Source organism: Euleptes europaea, chromosome 19, assembly GCF_029931775.1.
Source record: "Euleptes europaea isolate rEulEur1 chromosome 19, rEulEur1.hap1, whole genome shotgun sequence".
Classification (NCBI taxonomy): Eukaryota; Metazoa; Chordata; class Lepidosauria; order Squamata; family Sphaerodactylidae; genus Euleptes; species Euleptes europaea.
The window spans coordinates 26,150,724-26,169,089 of record NC_079330.1 but is presented as its reverse complement, the minus strand read 5'-3'; the positions used below and the strand labels follow the sequence as shown (position 1 = coordinate 26,169,089).

General features: G+C 51.5%; 1 protein-coding gene across 1 annotated transcript in view; it reads left to right on the top strand.

Moving 5' to 3' along the window:
* GIT1 (GIT ArfGAP 1) overlaps positions 1 to 16,337 on the top strand; it is a 56,909-nt gene extending 40,572 nt beyond the window's left edge. Inside the window, exons 12-22 of the mRNA XM_056865227.1 lie at positions 4,029 to 4,126; positions 4,754 to 4,865; positions 4,981 to 5,114; positions 6,127 to 6,279; positions 6,559 to 6,801; positions 9,603 to 9,656; positions 9,830 to 9,916; positions 11,205 to 11,281; positions 12,827 to 13,009; positions 14,251 to 14,314; positions 16,124 to 16,337. Of these exons, the coding sequence (XP_056721205.1) occupies positions 4,029 to 4,126; positions 4,754 to 4,865; positions 4,981 to 5,114; positions 6,127 to 6,279; positions 6,559 to 6,801; positions 9,603 to 9,656; positions 9,830 to 9,916; positions 11,205 to 11,281; positions 12,827 to 13,009; positions 14,251 to 14,314; positions 16,124 to 16,336 (1,418 nt within the window). The 3' untranslated portion in view covers position 16,337. The remainder of the gene's footprint in view (positions 1 to 4,028; positions 4,127 to 4,753; positions 4,866 to 4,980; positions 5,115 to 6,126; positions 6,280 to 6,558; positions 6,802 to 9,602; positions 9,657 to 9,829; positions 9,917 to 11,204; positions 11,282 to 12,826; positions 13,010 to 14,250; positions 14,315 to 16,123) is intronic.
* The last annotated feature ends 2,029 nt before the right edge of the window (positions 16,338 to 18,366 follow it).

Sequence of the window (18,366 nt, the reverse complement as noted above, 5' to 3'; positions counted from 1 at the left end):
TGCGGGTTCTAATTCCCTGAGCATGTGCTTAGAAGGAGCACAGATGTTGTAGGGGTTTCTTTTCAAGAGGGGGCAGTGTTTGGATGGGTGTGTGTGACTGAAATGCATCTCCGATGGGGTTGCAGGAGCTCTTCACTGCGGGGGGAGGGGGGGTTAACTTAGTTTGTGCTCCAAGTAGGCTGGTCGGGACGGAAGAATGACTGGATGATGTGTTTGGCCTCTTCCAGCTCTTCTTCAAGCTGATCTTGAGTGTGTGTTTGTATTTTGAGGGGGAGGTACAGCCCTCACATGAACACATGAAGCTGCCTTATACTGAATCGGACCCTTGGGTCCGTCAAAGTCAGTATTGTCTACTCAGACCGGCAGCGGCTCTCCAGGGTCTCAGGAAGAGGTCTTTCACATCACCTACTTGCCTAGTCCCTTTAATTGGAGATGCCGGGGATTGAACCTGGGACCTTCTGCATGCCAAGCAGATGCTCTACCGCTGAGCCACTGCCCCTCCCACCCCTCCCCTTTTCTTCTCCTTTCTCATCGCTAGTAAAATCCACCTGCCAGCCCCCAGTGGTTGCTACTGGGGCAGGGCAAAGATATAATTTCTGAGGCCTGGTTCCTTGCTGTATTTTTCTCTCTGCCCATTAGAATAACTTCTAGGGAGCACTGCCTCTCATTCTTATCCCCCCCTGCAGTGTAGAATCTCTTCCTCCCCCACCCCCAAAAAAAGTGGTGTATAGCTGCGGGTACTGATCTCAAGGGCTTGCCTTTGGGTCTTGGCAAAGAAGAGAGCCAGCGTGGTGTAGTGGTTAAGAGCGGTGGTTTGGAGCGGTGGACTCTGATCTGGAGAACCGGGTTTGATTCCCCCACTCCTCCACATGAGCGGCGGAGGCTAATCTGGTGAACCGGGTTGGTTTCCCCACTCCTACACACGTGAGGCCAGCTGGGTGGCCTTGGTCTAGTCACAGCTCTCTCAGCCCCACCCACCTCCCAGGGTGTCTGTTGTGGGGAGGGGAAGGGAAGGTGATTCTAAGCCGGTTTGATTCTCCCTTAAGTGGTAGAGAAAGTCGGCATATAAAAACCAACTCTTCTTCAAAGCGGTCACTCTCCATCCCAGAAGCAGGCTTGGCTTTTCTTTTCTTTTTTTTTAATAATTTTTTTTATTTTTTCCAAATCATTATACATTCCAGTTCACATATCAAAAAGTATAATTCATTAACTTCCCCTCTCCCCTCCTGTAACCCTTTATTTAACATTGTTTCTCTCTTTGTATTATTTGTCTAATTCAATTGTAACCAAAGCATCCATGTCTAATATATCCACACTGAATTAGATCAAAATATATTTCTTAATATATTTCTTAATATCACATTTAAGTTCATTTCTGCAATGATTAGTCCATGCCTCCCATTCTTTTGCAAATTCATTGTCATCCTTTTGGTTTATCAACGCCGTAAGTTTTGCCATCTCTACTAATTCCATCATTTTTTCAATCCACTCCGACAAAACAAAAGTTAGCTTCGAGTCCAGTAGCACTGTAGAGAACAACAAGATTTTGGGGGGTTAAAACTTGAACTTGTAAAATGGAGGGTCATGAAAGATACTGTGGATAGGGGGTTGGATGGATTCGATAGTCAGGGGCCCTGGGTTTGAATTCTCACTTGGCCATGAAGCTTAGAGGGTGACTTTGGGCCCATCGCTCGCTCTCCCTGGTCTACCTCGCAGGGTTCCTGTGCGTCTAAAACTGGTGGGTGGGGGGCGGAACCTCCCCCTGAGCTGCTTGGAGGAAGGCAGAGATGACAACGAGGGGGGCCGGAGGAGTGAAAACCCCTCCAGCTGCGAAATCCTCAGATGGGAAATCTCAGAGAGAGGGGCCAGCCGTTTGCTTCGTATTGCCACGGCGCTTTCTCGGGCGCTGCAGCGAAAGGAGCCGCCGCTTCCTTGCCCCCGGGGTGCTGGCGAATTCATCCCGCTTGGCCGGTGCCCAGCAAAGCCCGGCCCAGCAGAGTCTCGGCCAGAAGCTCTGGGTGGGGTGGGGGGGCGGCAGGGTGGAACGGCCTGGGCGCGCGCATGCCAGCCATAGTAAGTGGGGTTGAGGAGCGTGGGTGGGCTTGCGATGTTCTGTGCCAGCTTGCCAAGACCGGCCTCGGAGTACCCCAAGGGAGGGAGAAAAGCCGGGCTGTGGTTGTGCAGGAACGCAGCCGCTTCCCTCCCTCTCCCGCCCCCAGCGGGCCTCGCTTCCCATTCCTGGCCAGCCGCATCCGGCAGCGGATCTACAGCAGAGAGAGGGAGAGAGCACAGTTACTTTCCCAAACTCTACGCTGGAGACTCTGGTAAAAGGGTGGGGGGTGTGAGTGAGCGTAGCAGGCTGCAGGGAGGGCTAGATATGGCTAGAGCGGGGCTGACCCTCCCTCGAAGCTGTGCCCCGAGCCGCAGCTGACTTTTGGAGAGCCTGGCCGAGTTTTGGGGCCAGACCCCCAAGCGGGGCCAGTTTGGGCTTTTCTCTCTCCTGCTTAAGCTGCCTCCTCTCTCCTCTGCTTTCCTGCTTTGGGCTTTGAGCGCCGATTACTGCTCCGATATCCGGACCAGATCGACCCCTGAAAGGCAAGCAGATTGAAGGTCCTTCCGTGTGGCCGGTTTATCTCTCTTGCAGCAGAGGAACTCTGCTCTTCCCACCCGACCCCACCCTGCCCTGCTGGAATTTGCATCCTGATATCAGAAAACGCAGAGGGTGGTCTGTGCGGGCTCTGGAGGGGAGATCTGGGGCCGGTTAGGTGCATCCTCTTCTTTCCCGTTTCAGCTTTTTGAGGACCAAGATGGTTTCTGTCCTTTGGGGTTTGGAGACAAGATGTGGCAGGGCCGTCCGCTGGAAGAGTCTCATTTGCTTGTCCGCCTCCTGCTTCACGGGGCTGCGGCTTCCTGGCCAGAACAAGGCCTGTCGTGGGGAGCTGCCGCCTTTCACGGGGGAGCAAGAGGGCTTGGCCAAGACTTCATGAATGGAGTCGGTAGCAGAGGTTAGGGTTTGGGGCCCCGGTCTCAGATAGGGTTGCCAGGTGCCCGGTGGTGGCGGGCAAAATCCTGCCAATCCACCGGGTTGCCCGCCAGCCAGCTGAGGGCCGGTGGGCAAAGCAGGCACGCGCACGCTCTGCGCGCGTCACTTCTCGGTTTACCCTGAAGCGACACGGACGCTCTGGCAACCTTGGCTGAAACTCTAGGGAAACCATACAGTTTCGGCCGGGATCGCAAGAGTGTCCGCGTCGCTTCCGGGTAGACCGTCTGCTGAACTGGATTTGTTTCCCCACTCCTACACACGAAGCCAGCTGGGTGACCTTGGGCTAGTCACAGCTCTCTCAGCCCCACCTACCTCCCAGGGTGTTTGTTGTGGGGAGGGGGAGGGAAGGTGATTGTAAGCGGGTTTGATTCTCCTTTAAGTGGCAGAGAAAGTCGGCACGTGAAAACCAACTCTTCTTCTTCTAATCTGCAAACCTGGCTGTTACACAGCTCCTCCCAGTATCGGAGTTCCCAAAGGGCCCACAGGTTCGAAAAAGTTGGGGACCCCTGCTCAAGACAATAGATAATGCCCTCCCCTTGTCTTTCCCCCCTAACCTGAAAAGCCCCAAGCTCCTTTGCCAGTCCTTGTTGGGAAGGTTTGGGTTGGGAATGAGGGTTGAAGAGCCTTCAGAAGAGGCAGCCGAGAGGTGGGGGTCACATGGCCCCTCTGGGAGGATGGGGGGCGAGGGGGGAGGCCCAGCAGAGGGTCTGCTCTGAGTGGTTCCTCTCCCCCATTTTCTCAGATAACCAGGACTTGAGGGGACTCATGGGGGGGAAGCGCTGCAGCTTGGAAAGCAGCCCGGTGCTTCTCACCTTCACATTGGGGCAGGGTTTTCTGCCCTCTCTCTTGGAGGAACTGAGTGTATTTTGGCCTCTTCTCCCCCATTTCTGGGCCAAGGGGATGGAGAAGCCCCCCCCACCTGAGCATCCCCCCCCCGAAATGGACTCTGCTGAATGCCCCCTTTTTCCTCCCCTCTTCTCCAAAGTCTGGCTCACCACGCAGAACCACAGCACGCTGGTGACGGAGCGCAGCGCCGTGCCCTTCCTGCCGGTGAACCCCGAATACTCCGCAACACGCAATCAGGTAAGGGGGGGGCCAGCATGGTGTAGTGGTTAAGAGCGGTGGATTGGAGCAGTGGACTCTGATCTGGAGAACCGGGTTTGATTCCCCACTCCTCCACATGAGCAGCAGACGCTGATCTAGTGAACCGGGTTGGTTTCCCCACTCCTCCACACGAAGCCAGCTGGGTGACCGTGGGCTAGTCACAGCTCTCTTCAAGCTCTCTCAGTCCCACCTACCTCACATGGTGTCTGTTGTGGGGAGGGGAAGGGAAGGTGATTGTTAAGCCGGTTTGATTCTTCTTCCTCTTCTTCTTTTTCCTCTTTTTTTCTTCCTCGTCTTCTTCTTCCTCATCGTCTCTTTCCTCTTGCTCTTCTTCTTCCTTTTCTTTTCCCTCTTCCTCTTTTTCCTCTTCTGCCTCTTCTTCCTCTTTTTCTTCCTTTTCCTCTTCCTCCTCTTCTCTCTCTTTTTTTTGTTGGCTGCTTATTTCTCGGTGGGCAGGGGGTGGCAACTTTGCAGGTGAGAAGGGAGGGTGATACTCCGAAGCACTAATCTTTGTAAGCGTCATTTCAGAGGGCAAAAGCTGGATCTTGGGAATCCGAAAGGGACCCTGATGCTTCTGGCCCTCACGGTTTCGTTCCTCTCTTCTAGGGTCGGCAGAAACTCGCCCGCTTTAATGCCCGGGAGTTTGCCACCCTTATCATCGATATCCTGAGCGAGGCGAAGCGCCGGCAGCAAGGCAAGGGTTTGGTCAGCCCCACAGGTGAGGGTTGGGGAGCAGGGAAGGAGGAAGGGGAGGCTGTTTTCGTGGGAGTGGGACTTCCCGCCAACATCCCCTTCATCCTAACATTCTTCCGCACTCCCCCTCCCCGGCTCAGAGACCCTCGACTCCGCTCTGCACGGCCCCAGCGACGTTGATGACCAGCACGACTACGACAGCGTTGCCTCAGACGAAGACCCCGACCAGGAGCCCCTGCGAGGGGGCAACGCTGCTCGCAATAACCGGGCCCGGGTGAGCTCTGCAGGGACCGGAGGGCGGGGAGAAGGGGGCGGCAATAACCAGAGGAACAGGAGCTATCCTTGGATAGCTGGAGCCAAAATAATGGCTGGTGATTTGGATAAGTAGGGAGGAGGAGAGCACAGTTCGAAAGCTGGCTGGTTCTGTTCAGGTGTAGTGGTTTGGAGCGGTGGACTCTATCTGGAGAACCGGGTTTGTTTTCCCACTCCTCCACATGAAGCCAGCTGAGTGACCTTGGGCTAGTCACAGTTCTCTTAGAGCTCTCTCAGCGTCACCTACCTCGCAACGTGTCTGTTGGGAGAGGAAGGGCAGGAGATAGTAAACTGGTTTGATTCTCCTTAAAAGGTAGAGAAGGTCAGCATATAAAAACCAACTCTTCTTTGCTTCTGTCTGCCGCGAAGCAAACCTGAGTCGTTTCTTTGCACCCCCGTTTCTCTTTCCTCGTACTGAATATTTCCTGTAAGCTGACACAATGTAGGGAGGGGCAGTGGCTCAGTGGAAGAGCATCTGCTTGGCACATAGAAAGTCCCAGGTTCAATCCCTGGCATCTCCTGTTCAAAGGATTGGGTGGCACGTGATGGGAATGAACTCTGCCTGAGACCCTGGTGAGCTGCCGCCTGTCTGAGTAGGCAGTACTGACCCTGATGGACTGATGGACTGCTTTTCTGAGTCAGTGTAAGGCAGTTCAGTAGAATAAAAGAGTTGGCACTAGCAATAGGAGTGAGGCACATGGATGTTTGTGGCCGCACGGCCGATTCCTCCATCCCCTCGGCCTCTCTCAGGCCACAGCTTCCAAGCCCATCCACCCCCGGCCCACTGGGTCAGCGGCATTGAAGCTTTCCAGTGCTGTTTGCCAGCTCCTGAGCAGCTGGTGTGTTTGTGAGCATTCCAGGGCACCCCCCGCTCAGTTCAATGGGACGAAGCTGCCGTGGCCCCATCTTCACATGTGCCTCAGGGATGCGGCCATCTCACAGACTTCCTTCTCTTCTCCCCCACCCCCCAATAGAGCATGGACTCTTCCGACCTCTCCGATGGGCCCATCACGCTGCAGGAGTACCTGGAGGTGAAGAAGGCCTTGGCTGCTTCGGAAGCCAAAGTGCAGCAGCTTATGAAAGTCAACAACAGCCTGAGCGATGAACTGCGGCGGTTGCAGAGAGAGGTGAGCAGCCGGGGCTCGGGGGGGGGGGCATTTTTAAAAGCATCGGCAGCTTCATTTCTGACCTCTAAGGGACTCTCTTTTATTTCTGGGTGTGTGTGTGAACTGCAATGTTGAAAACCTCCCCCTGGCCAAGGCTGGCTTCTCTAGGCACCTTTTGCAATTGGAGAATCCTCCAGGGTAGCGTTGCATGTATGCACACGTGGACGAGGCAGTGAGAGAGCCTTCTTTGATTTTGTGGCAAAAGCTGCCTGCCCTGATGTTCCCGTGCCGTCGTTTCAGATTCACAAGCTGCAGTCAGAGAACATGCAGATCCGTCAGCAGGCGGGGCAGGCCCACCCGGCGGGGCCCCCTCCCAGTGAACGCCCCGAGCATGGCCACGCCGCTTTGCCTGCCACTGGAGCCCACCGGCGCGACCGCCATGCGTTCTCCATGTACGAGCCGGGCACCAGTGCGCTAAAGCCCTTTGGGCAGCAGCAGCCGGTGGACGACCTGGTGACCCGCCTGCAGCCGTTCCACCCCGGGGTGAGTGCCGGCGAGCGCATGCGCCGTACATTTCGTGATGCTGGTGTAAATCGTGAGAGCGGTTCCTCAGTGGAACAGGCTTCCTCGGGAGGTGGAGCTCTCTGTCGCGTCGGACCTAGGTCCTGCGTGACTTCGTTCAGTTCTGCAGGGCCTTTAAGAGGGAGAAGTTCTACCAAGCCTGTGGGTGAGGGCAGCAACGGTTGTACATTAATTGGCCTCCTCTGCTCGACCCTTCGAGAGCTTGCGTCCCCTACTTGCTTTTTTTTTTTTTTACTTACGTTGAATTTTATTTGTCATGTTGTTGCCTGTGTTTTGTTTTGTTTTTAATAATTTTTATTTTTATATATGGGGGTGCAGAAAAAAGAAAACAAGGGAAAAAAGAATGGGGGAAAATCAGAGAAAGAAATATGTCTGTGCCCGAGCTTCAGTGTAATAATACATACATGCACCCATCAACTTTAAACTAAAATTGTTGGTTTCTAAACCTAATTATTAATTTATTCTTCTATATTACACAATAAGACGCAAAAAGGTTTGAAGCATTGAATTAGTAATTGGTAATCAGGTCATCCTTGGCTCCATCATCAACCAAAAGGGAGAGTGCAGCCAAGAAATCAGAAGGAGATTGAGACTGGGAAGGGCAGCCATGAAGGAGCTAGAAAAGATTCTTAAGTGTAAGGATGTGTCACTGGCCACCAAGATCAGGTTAATTCATGCCATCGTATTCCCTATTACTATGTATGGGAGTGAAAGCTGGACATTGAAGAAAACTGATAGGAAGAAAGTAGATTCTTTTGAAATGTGGTGTTGGAGGAGAGTATTACGGATACCGTGGACTGCCAAAAAAACAAATCAGTGGGTTATAGATCAAATCAAGCCTGAACTGACCCTAGAAGCTAAAATGACTAAACTCAGGCTATCGTATTTTGGTCACATTATGAGAAGGCAAGAGTCACTGGAAAAGACAATCATGCTAGGAAAAGCTGAGAGCAGCAGGAAAAGAGGAAGACCCAACAAGAGATGGATTGACTCAATAAACAAAACCACAGCCCTCAGTTTGCAAGATCTGAGCAGGGCTGTCAAAGATAGGACATTTTGGAGGACTTTGATTAATAGGGTCCCCATGAGTCGGAAGCGACTTGACGGCACTTAATGCACACACCATCAGGTAATAACTGTTACGATGGAATACATACATAAACATTTCTATGTCAATTGAACTAAAACTGCAGACTTGGAAAGCTAAATACTGTTTACCGTACTGCCTCTCTGCATACTAAAAAACAAACACTTAAGACACATGAATATTTGTCATATAATGGCTGCCATTTCACCTTAAAGTCAACTATTGAATGCATTTTAATCAGGTGTGTTAATTTTGACATCAAAGCAAAATCAAATAATTTGGTAATCCGTTCAGCCATTTCTGGAGTCGTAGAAGTTTTCCAATAAGTTGCGTATTGAAAACGTTCTCTGTGAATTGAGCTCACTTGTGGGGGTATTGGGTCCCCTGCTGTGGTTTTTTGCTCACCCATAGCAGGAGGAAAGAGCCCCGTGGCGCAGAGTGGTAAGCTGCAGTACTGCAGTCCAAGCTCTGCTCACGACCTGAGTTCGATCCCAACGGTAGCGGGCTCAAGGTTGACTCAGCCTTCCATCCTTCCGAGGTCAGTAAAATAGTCCCCAGCTTGCTGGGAGTAAAGTGTAGATGACTGGGGAAGGCAATGGCAAACCACCCTGAAAACATAGTCTGCCTTGTCATGATGTGACTCCATGGGTCAGTAATTGTTTTATTGTTAGGACACCATCTTTTTTTAGGTAGTTTTGGGGTAATTAGGTTCTAAGTGTTAATACTGATATATGTAGGTTTTATGACTATGTTTATTTAATGGTATAAACGTATGGTTGTTAGCCGCCCTCAGCCTGACTCTCATCGGGGGAAAAGCAGGATACAAATCATATCAAATAAAAATGAAATAAAATATTCAATTCTTTATTAGATTTTTTAGTCGCCCAAAGGGTCTCGTGGCAACTTACGTTAACAGATTTTTAAGATTAAAATGAGATTCAAAACAACATAGGAGAGAGAGGAGATTAAGAACAACATAAAAACGGATAAAAATATAATATATTAACATTAAAATATAAAACTATTAAAATATGTAGCTAGCACCATCCCACTAACAAAATACCCCAACCTAACCAGTTTTCCCCCCTTTATTTAAAATTGGTCCAATTGAATAAAATACAATCCAACAATACCACACTAAAATTGGCAACAATAAAATTTGGAAAATGCAATACAATAACACATAAATAAAAGTTATAGCTTATATGTTATTTGTTGTAAAGGACTTGGAGCAAATGAAATAGGTCCGATTTTTGCAACAGACAAACAAATCAGCACAAAGAATATGAAAAGCATTGGCTAGTGCACTAACCAAGAGCCCCGTGGCGCAGAGTGGTAAGCTGCAGTACTGCAGTCCAAGCTCTGCTCACGACCAGAGTTTGATCCCGACAGAAGTTGGTTTCAGGTAGCCGGCTCAAGGCTGACTCAGCCTTCCATTTTTCCGAGGTCGGTCAAATTAGTACCCAGCTTGCCGGGGGTAAAGGGAAGATGACTGGGGAAGGCACTGGCAAACCACCCCGTAAAAACAAAAGTCTGCCTAGAAAACATCGGGATGTGACATCACCCCATGGGTCAGGAATGACCCAGTGCTTGCACAGGGGACCTTTACCTTTTACCTTTTAGTGCACTAACCCGCTTTGAGATTTTGCTCACGATTTATTCCTCTGCCTGCCAGGAGATGGACGACGAGACCATGTATTCTGTGCACAGTCCGTCCGGCATTTACCGGGTGAGTGGAATCTTTGTGTGAGGGGGGAGCCGCTGCTGGGGAGTGGGTGCAAGGTCCCTGGCGCATGCCGAGGGTTTCCTGGTACACGGGAGACCCTCTCTCCGCCACCCCGGGAGCTCCCATGTGTGTCTGTTGCGCGGGTCAAGCCTAAACCCTCCCCTTTGTGGTGTCAGGTCCGGAAGGGAGGCTCTGTCTCGTCAATGCCTTTTCCTCCATCTTCTCCGCTCCTCTCGTGCCAACCGGACAGCGGGCGTCACATGGTGAGTTGCTGTGTTCTGGTGAGGAGGGCGGTGATGGAAAGGCGTCTGGCAGAGCCTGCAGTAATCTGGCCCATGCACTGCCTGGGAGGGTGTGTGTCGTTTTGTCTCTTGAGCCCCCAACAGCCTGGGTTTGGGGAGTTACCTTTTGGCTTTCACTCCCCTAAAAGAAAAAGGGAGATAGTGGGGGGGGGGCTCAGCTTTCCTGCTGTCCTCCCTTAGCTAGTTGTTTCCAAACTGCAAATCAGGAGAAATCAAAAGCTCAAAGTGTCATCCAGGGAGGAGGCTACCCGATGTGGGCCTGCATGAGTCTGTGCTCTGGCCTTGCCTCCAGTTCTTGAGGCTCACTCAGAACACGGACTTGTACACAAAAGCACATGAGATGGGCTCATCTGAGGCAGCTAATTCTTGAGCCCCTAAAAGTTTGCTTTTAGCTTTGCAAGAGGGAGGCATGCCTGTAGTTTTATTTGGCGGGCATAGAGAATAAAACAGCTGATATCATATTGCCCTTGTACAAATCTATGGTGAGACCTCACTTGGAATACTGTGTACAGTTCTGGTCACCACACCTAAAAAAGGATATTGCAGAGCTTGAGAAGGTGCAGAAAAGAGCAACCAAAATGATCAAGGGACTAGAGCAACTTCCCTATGAGGAACGGTTAAAATGCTTAGGACTGTTTAGCTTGGAAAGAAGGCGGATAAGGGGAGACGTGATAGAGGTCTATGAAATTATGCATGGTTTGGAGAGAGTGGACAGGGAGACGTTTTTCTCCCTCTCCCATAATACTAGAACACGGGGTCATCTGCTGAAGGTGGAGGGTGAGAGATTCAAAACAGATAAAAGGAAGTACTTCTTCACAGACACATAGTTAAATGGTGGAACTCCCTGCCCCAGGATGTGGTGATGGCTGCCAACTTGGAAGGCTTTAAGAGGGAAGTGGACATGTTCATGGACAGGATCAGAGGAGCATGCCTATTCTATTAGGTGCTGTGGAACACAGGCAGGACGGTGCTGCTGCAGCCATCTTGTTTGTGGGCTTCCTAGAGGCACCTGGTTGGCCACTGTGTGAACAGACTGCTGGACTTGATGGGCCTTGGTCTGATCCAGCAGGGCTTTTCTTATGTTCTTATGTTATCAGAAAGGCACTAAACCTACAATGTGTGTGGAGGGGGAGTACTCTTTGACAGGCCAAGGCATGGAGAACATTCCTAGGACTGACCCTTAGCAATGAAGTCAAGATGGGTACTCTCCCTTACATGGCCTGACTCTGCCCTTGTTCCCTCCTCCTAGCCTGGGAAACTGGACCGCCATGGCAGTGGTACGGACAGCGATTACGACAATACACAGGGAGGGGACCTGCCACTCAGGTGAGGCATGCTTACAGCCGTGGCTTAGTGGAAGAGCCTCGGCTTTATGTGCAGAAGGCCACAGGTTCAATCCCCAGCATCTCTAGGTAAAAGGACCAGGCAGTAGGGTGATGTAAAAGTCCTCCGCCTGAGACCCGGGTAGGGTTGCCAGCTCAGGGTTGGGAAATACCTAGAGATTTTGGGGTGTGGGGAGGGGAGGGATTTCAATGCCATAGAGTCCAGTTGCCAAAGTGGCCGTTTTCTCCAGGGGAACTGCTCTGTCGCCTGGAGATCAGCTGTAATAGCGGGAGATCTCCAGCCACCACCTGGAGGTTAATTACAAATAAAGCAGCAGTGTTGCCAAACAAAAACACGTATGGTAAATGTGCTCTATTGTTAGTTACTCACATATAACATAACAACGTTAAAATCTTGTTACAAATTTCAAATTGCAAGAGTGCATCGTAACGAATCTCCTAAGGACTGGGTCCTCGACCAATACACGAGCTTATCAATGAATAGCCAGTATTGGTCCCTTGAGGAAGACTTACTTGGGGTCGAAACAGGGTGATAACCGGACCCCTGTAGTGATTTTCATCGACACCCCTATCATCAACGGGGTAGAAAACAGCGTAGAAGAACCGCACTGAAAGGACTTGGCAATTACAGCAAGTATTTGCACAACATTGTCCCAGTGACGGAAGAATGCGATGGGATCAACTTGTACTCGATCGCCGCATAGTGGAGAAAGAAATGCACTGCATATAAATGTCTCCAATTCTATTCTCCTATCCTTAGGAGATTCATTACGCTGCACTCTTGTAATTTGAAATTTGTAATTTGTAGCAAGATGCATAACGTTGTTATGTTATATGTGAGTAACTAACAATAGAGCATATTTACTATATGTGTTTTTGTTTGGCAACACTGCTGGTTTATTTGTAGTTAACACACCATACAGCAGGCTAACTAGTGTATACTTTACCACCTGGAGGTTGGCAACCCTAGACCCGGGAGAGCTGCGGCTTGTTCAAGGAGACAATACTGACCTCGATGGACTGATGGTCTGATTTAGTCTAAAGCCATTTCAAGTATGGCGGGGATGGGGGAGGGAGACCAGCCTCTTTCTCTTGGTTCAGACTGGCCTTTGGGTGGGAGGGGACGCTTTGCCCCTGTGAGAGGGCCTAGCTGTTTGGGACGGGCAGGGTCGGGACTTGCTTTGGGGACCAAGAGCACCGGGAAACGGGGCCTTCTTACCAGGTAACTTGGCATGACTTCTGCCTTTGGCATAACCAGTCCTGGGTCCTAAAGGAGGGGGCCAGTAGCTCAGCAGAGCACCAAAGTCCCGCCCCCTCGGCCACCGGCAACCTCTTCGGCTTCTAGCCACGATGCCCAGGAACGTGCTTTGCTTAAACGACAGGTATGCTCTCCTGAGCAGGTGCCGGCTGTGTGCTTGGGCAGCCATTGTCAGTGAGTCTGAAGGGGCGTGGGGATGCCGGAGGGCAGCGCCAGCTCTCCCGGTAACCCTGGAAGGGTTGTTCTGCCGGCCTTTTCCCCCTTTCCTAGCATGGATGGGAAGCGCTTCTTAGACCTGGGCAAAGATGACGATTTGCACCCTGAACCGGAGCCCCTGGAAGGAGACCTGGACCCGGGGCTGCCCAGCACGGAGGACGTCATCCTCAAGACGGAGCAGGTCACCAAGAACATCCAGGAGCTGCTCCGCGCTGCTCAGGAGTTCAAGCACGACAGGTCTGGATGGATCCCTCTCTTTAAGTACTTGAAGGGCTGTCACTTAGAGGAGGGCAGGGAGCTGTTCCTGTTGGCAGCAGAGGACAGGACTCGCCATAATGGGTTAGGGTTAAGTTACTTCAGACAGACATGACCTCTCTGTTTCCAACAATAGGCTCAGTTTCCTATAACGGGAATTCAGAATTCATTATAAGTTGAAATTCACAGTTACAATAGCTTTTTAGTAACGATAGGTGAAGTAGAGAAGAGAAAAGAAGTATCAAGGAGTTATGAATTATATGTTAGATTTTATACTTGTAACAAGAGAAACAATTCTGGGGTAAGAATATGTAAATGGGTTATCCTGGGCATGGACATAAAATGAAATGTTAAATTTTCCCTCTCTGTTTTACCCCTCTTTTCTTTCTGTACTCCTTTTAAAAATTAATTGAAATAATAATAATAATGGGTTTAAATTATGGGTGGGAAAGTACCAGCTGGATATTAGGGAAAAACATTTTTACAGCAAGAGTAGTTCGACAGTGGAATGAGCTACCTAGGGAGATGGTGAGCTCCCCCTCACCAGTAGTCTTCAAGCAGAGGCTGGACAAACACTTGTCAGGGATGCTCTAGGCTGATCCTGCATTGAGCACGGGGTTGGACTATGGCCCTTTCCAACTCTGATTCTATGACTCTTCCTGGCGCAACATCCTGGTTGCAGCTTTGTGGGAAATGGGGCGGTGCTGGGGACCGAGGAATACTTTTTTGTTTGGGACTGTGCCGGGAATGGTGGCCCAAAGTTGGGCAGGATGAGGTCCAGACTTGTCAATGGCAGCTGAGCTGCACCCTTGAAGAAACTGAATGTTATGCCTGTTGCAATTTTCCCCAAGTCACTCTCCTGGGTCTTCTAGACAGCCTCTGTATAGAGGGGCAGGGGGATAAGATGTTAATTCGGAATGATCTGAATGGTGCGATGGGCTTCCAAAGGAGAGCGAAAGGGAACAGAGTTGTCAACTCTCAGAGGAGTTTGACCGTCATCTCTGGATGAGCTGCCGCTCTGGGCACGTTTCCATGAAGTCCAGATGTGCCCAAATGGGATTCCAAGTCTGAAGTTGCAAGAAATTTGGGAAGTGCTGGGTGGGGGGAGCAGGGAGCACATCTTGTTGCTTTTGATGGAAGGAGGATTTCTTGACTCCCAGGAGGGGCTCGCTGCCCTTCCCGCGTCGCCGCAGACTCTCATTCTCTCCCTCTGACCCCAGCAGCTTCGTCCCCTGTTCGGAGAAAATCCACACGGCCGTCACGGAGATGGCGTCGCTTTTCCCCAAGGTAGGTGAGAGGGGGACATGGCTGGTTTGCAGGGGCCAAAGGCCTTCTGCACAGGGTGGGATCCAGCTTGGTTGAGCTGCTGCTTTGGAGTTACCCTCAGTCATTCAGACTATCGGGGGGGGGGCAGGTATCGTGTCTTAGCCTGGAGGGAGAGCCATTTAAGTTAGAGGGAGGGTCCCGAGGCTGGAGGGAGGCTGCCTGCTTGGAGTGCCAGGATGAAGCATGAAAGTATATAAACGGGTCCCAGTTGCTCAAGCAGGGCCGCGTGGGCCTGAGCGAAGCCTCTAAGGCAGGGGGGTTGAACTCATTTCTTACGAGGGCTGGATAGGACATAAATGTCACTTGGCCGGGCCAGGCCTCGCCAGCCCAGATCGGGCGGCTGCCTTGACTGGCTCACAGGCCAGATAATAAATCTCAAGGGGCTGGATCCGACCCCTGGGCCATATGTTGGATACCCCTGCTCTAAGGGCCCCAGCCACTGTGGGGTGTTTTTTTGGCATGTCCGCTGTTGGCTTTCTGTCCTATGTCCTGATTCAGCTCCCACCAAGCGTACCACCAGAGAGGTGGGTCTCTTTTGACTACGAAGTGCAATTGTAGCTGGCTCTGCCGAAAAGTCACTGAGACTCATTAGTGTATAGAGCAGAGGTTCCCAAACTTTTAGGATCACTGTCCTCTTGGTTCCACAAACTCAACCCCAGCTCCCCCTACCCTATCCAGCAACACTGTTGAAGGGGCACATCTCTAGTGCCCCCCTGCTGCCTTCTTAGTGCCCCCCTAGGTAATCCCCCCCCCCCGGGGGTGGTTACTGCCCTCTTTGGGAACCACTGGTATAGAGCCTGTTTTGTAGGGTTTGAGGCTGCGTGCGCTGAGGCTCAAACCTAACCAAAAGAGGTGTCTGTTTTCTCCTAAACTGGATCTGAACCCTGCAGCTTATCCAAGTTGCTTGTTCAGAAGAAGGATTTGGATTTTGAAAACGTCATTTTGCAGTCAGATTAATTTCAGGCCCGACTGTCATTGGGGAAGAGGAGTTTTGAAGATCTGGGGCTGGTTTGGGCTTCTGTTTTCTTGTTATGCTGGGAAGGAGCAGGTGTGAGAGAGGCTTAGATGCTTTTAGGGCTGCCGGGGTTGGGGGGACAGTCTATTTTCATACTGGTTTAAAATGTATTGACAAACTAACTACCCAGGCTTTGAGTGCTTAACTGCATGCATATTTCATAAAGCCCCCTCCCCACATGCTCCAATCTTGTAAAAGTTCTCAGACAATTATGAATTGCTACTCAGTGTCTTTGCATGAGTCACTGTTACTCTCTTAGGGAGTGACATTCAAAACAGAGGTGCAATGAACAGTGCCTTCTGAGGGCACATCTCAGGAATGATCTAATCAGACCTGATACATAGATACAGTGCCTGTAGTCGAAACCAATCCAGAACAATACATCATGCAGAGATGCGGCGGAGAGCCTCCTCCGCAGGCCATCATTTATCAGGAGCTTTAGGAAAAGAAGAAGAGGAGTTGGTTTTTATATGTCGACTTTCTCTGCCGCTTAAGGGAGACTCAAACCGGCTTACAATCACCTTCCCTTCCTGAGGAGGGGGAGGCTGAGAGAGTGTGACTAGCCCATGCGCAGGAGTGGGGAAACAAATCCAGTTCACCCGATTAGCCTACGCCACTCACGTGGAGGAGTGGGGAATCAAACCCGGTCCTCCAGATCAGTCTCCACCGCTCCAAACCACCGCTCTTAACCACTACCCCGCGCTGGCTCCCTTGCTTCGCCCGCCCTTAATGAGGGAACCCCCTCCTCTCTGCAGAAGCCTGCCCTGGAGACGGTGCGCAGCTCCCTGCGCCTCCTCAATGCGAGCGCCTACCGGCTGCAGAGCGAGTGCCGCAAGACGGTGCCCCCCGAGCCCGGGGCCCCCGTGGACTACCAGCTCTTGACGCAGCAGGTCATCCAGTGTGCCTACGACATTGCCAAGGCAGCCAAGCAACTGGTCACCATCACGACGCGCGAGAAGAAGCAGTGAACGGGGGGCGTCTTCCCTTCCCTGCCCCCCCCCCGCGGCCGCCTGTGTTGTCCACCCACCCGACTCAGGCGAAAGGTTGGGCGCTCCCCGGGACTGTAAATAACCGGGGACTGGACTGGGCCCCCGGGGAGCACAGATCGGGGTCGATGGCCCCCGTGCAGTGAGGAAGCCCTCCTCTAAATACTCCACCCCCACCTTTAGTGGAGCCCCCCTGGGGCAATTGAAGCCTGACCCCCGCCTGCTCCCCTCTTCTCCCCCAATCCCCCCGATGTATAGTGCGTAGAAACTGTATGTATGTGTCTTCTCCTCTCCCCCAACCCGTGCGTGTGCACGCATATTTTATACCTATAAAATATGTGAGTGTGTATATAGATCTCTCGCTATAGAAACACCAAACTGTATTTATCTCATGGACCCCCCCCCCCAAATAGTGTTAACACTGGAATAGCAATGTCTGGGTGCTGCAGCTATTGGCTAAGCCCCCCCCCCCCGGTGTAACCCTTTCTCCCCCCCCCTTTTCTCCCCTTCTTTGCTCTGGGACTGGCTGCCCTCATAAGCACTGGGGTTTTTTTTTTCTGCTTTCAGCATGGGCAAGCGCCTTGGTTGGCATTGCTGGCGTCCTCCTCAAACTCTGAGGGGGATGGGAGACCCGCCACTAAATGGGGCAGAATGGGGGGGCATTCTGTGCCCAGCCTCGGGGAGAGGCGGCTGCTGCAGCAGCAGCGTCTGAGCAACTGTGCTGGAATCTTGTTCGTCCTGTAAATTTGTAACAAATAAAAGATGTGAACATGCGGGGAGTCTCACGCCTTTTCTCGGGTTTAAAATTCAAAGCGTCGGCCGCTGAGCCTTCCTCAAAAGCCACTCAAGAAGTTTCAGCGTTGGCTGTGGGAAGGCAGAAGAAGAGTAGGTTTTCATATGCCGACTTTCTCTACCACTTAAGGAAGAATCAAACCGGTTTACAATCTCCTTCCCTTCTCCTCCCCACAACAGGCACTCTATGAGGTAGGTGGGGCCGAGAGAGCTGTGATTAGCCCAAGGTCACCCAGCTGGCTTCGTGTGGAGGAGTGGGGAAACAAAGCCAGTTCACCAGATTAGGCTCCGCCGCTCACGTGGAGGAGTGGGGAATCAAACCCGGTTCTCCAGATCAGAGTCCACCGTTCCAAACCACCGCTCTTAACCACTACACCATGCTGGCTCTCACGCTATCAGGCAGGGGTGTTGCTCTTTGAAAGAAACACTTGCATGCCGGGGGGGGGGGGAATGGGATGATGGGGAGAGTTACCAGATTTCTTGCCCCCCATCACTTTGCCTTGAAAACCCCCATTTTGATTTTCTCCCCATGTGAATTGAGCCCAATCTCCACCTTCAACATGCATGCCTGAAACAGTAGGGCAGAGGGAGGCATCAGACAAACTCCCCCAATTTCCATCCTCCACAGCTGTGAATGAGGATGGTTGAGGGGCTGTGGCTCAGTGGTAGACCCTCTGCTTGGCATGCAGAAGGGTCCCAGGTTCAATCCCCGGCATCTCCAGTTAAAGGACCAGGCAAGTAGGTGGTGTGAAAGACCTTTCTCTGCCTGAGACCCTGGAGAGCCGCTGCCGGTCTGAGTAGACAATACGGACTTTGATGGGCCAAGGGTCTGATTCAGTAGAAGGCAGCTTCATGTGTTCATGTGATGAAGAGATCTCGAGGGGCGGGAGCCTAAATGAATACTTCTGAGAAGAGGGAGAGAAGGGGCCGCTGCCACCGGGTGCCTGCAGTGTGCAAAACCCTGAACAAAATGTGCCGGGGTTCATCCAAATGTTCAGAGTTTGCATAATTCATGCAATGATAGTTTTAACACCCTCCCACAGAACATATCCTTGGGTGTGTTTCTGCACCCTCCCCACACCCCCAATTCGCTAATTGTGTAGTGACAGGTGAGGAATGACTTAAGAATTGTACATATCGGTAGGAAATATATATTTTCTTTAGTAGGAAATACAAAAATAGTCAAGGCAAGGAGCCAGCTCCTCCAGAGGCCAAGACTG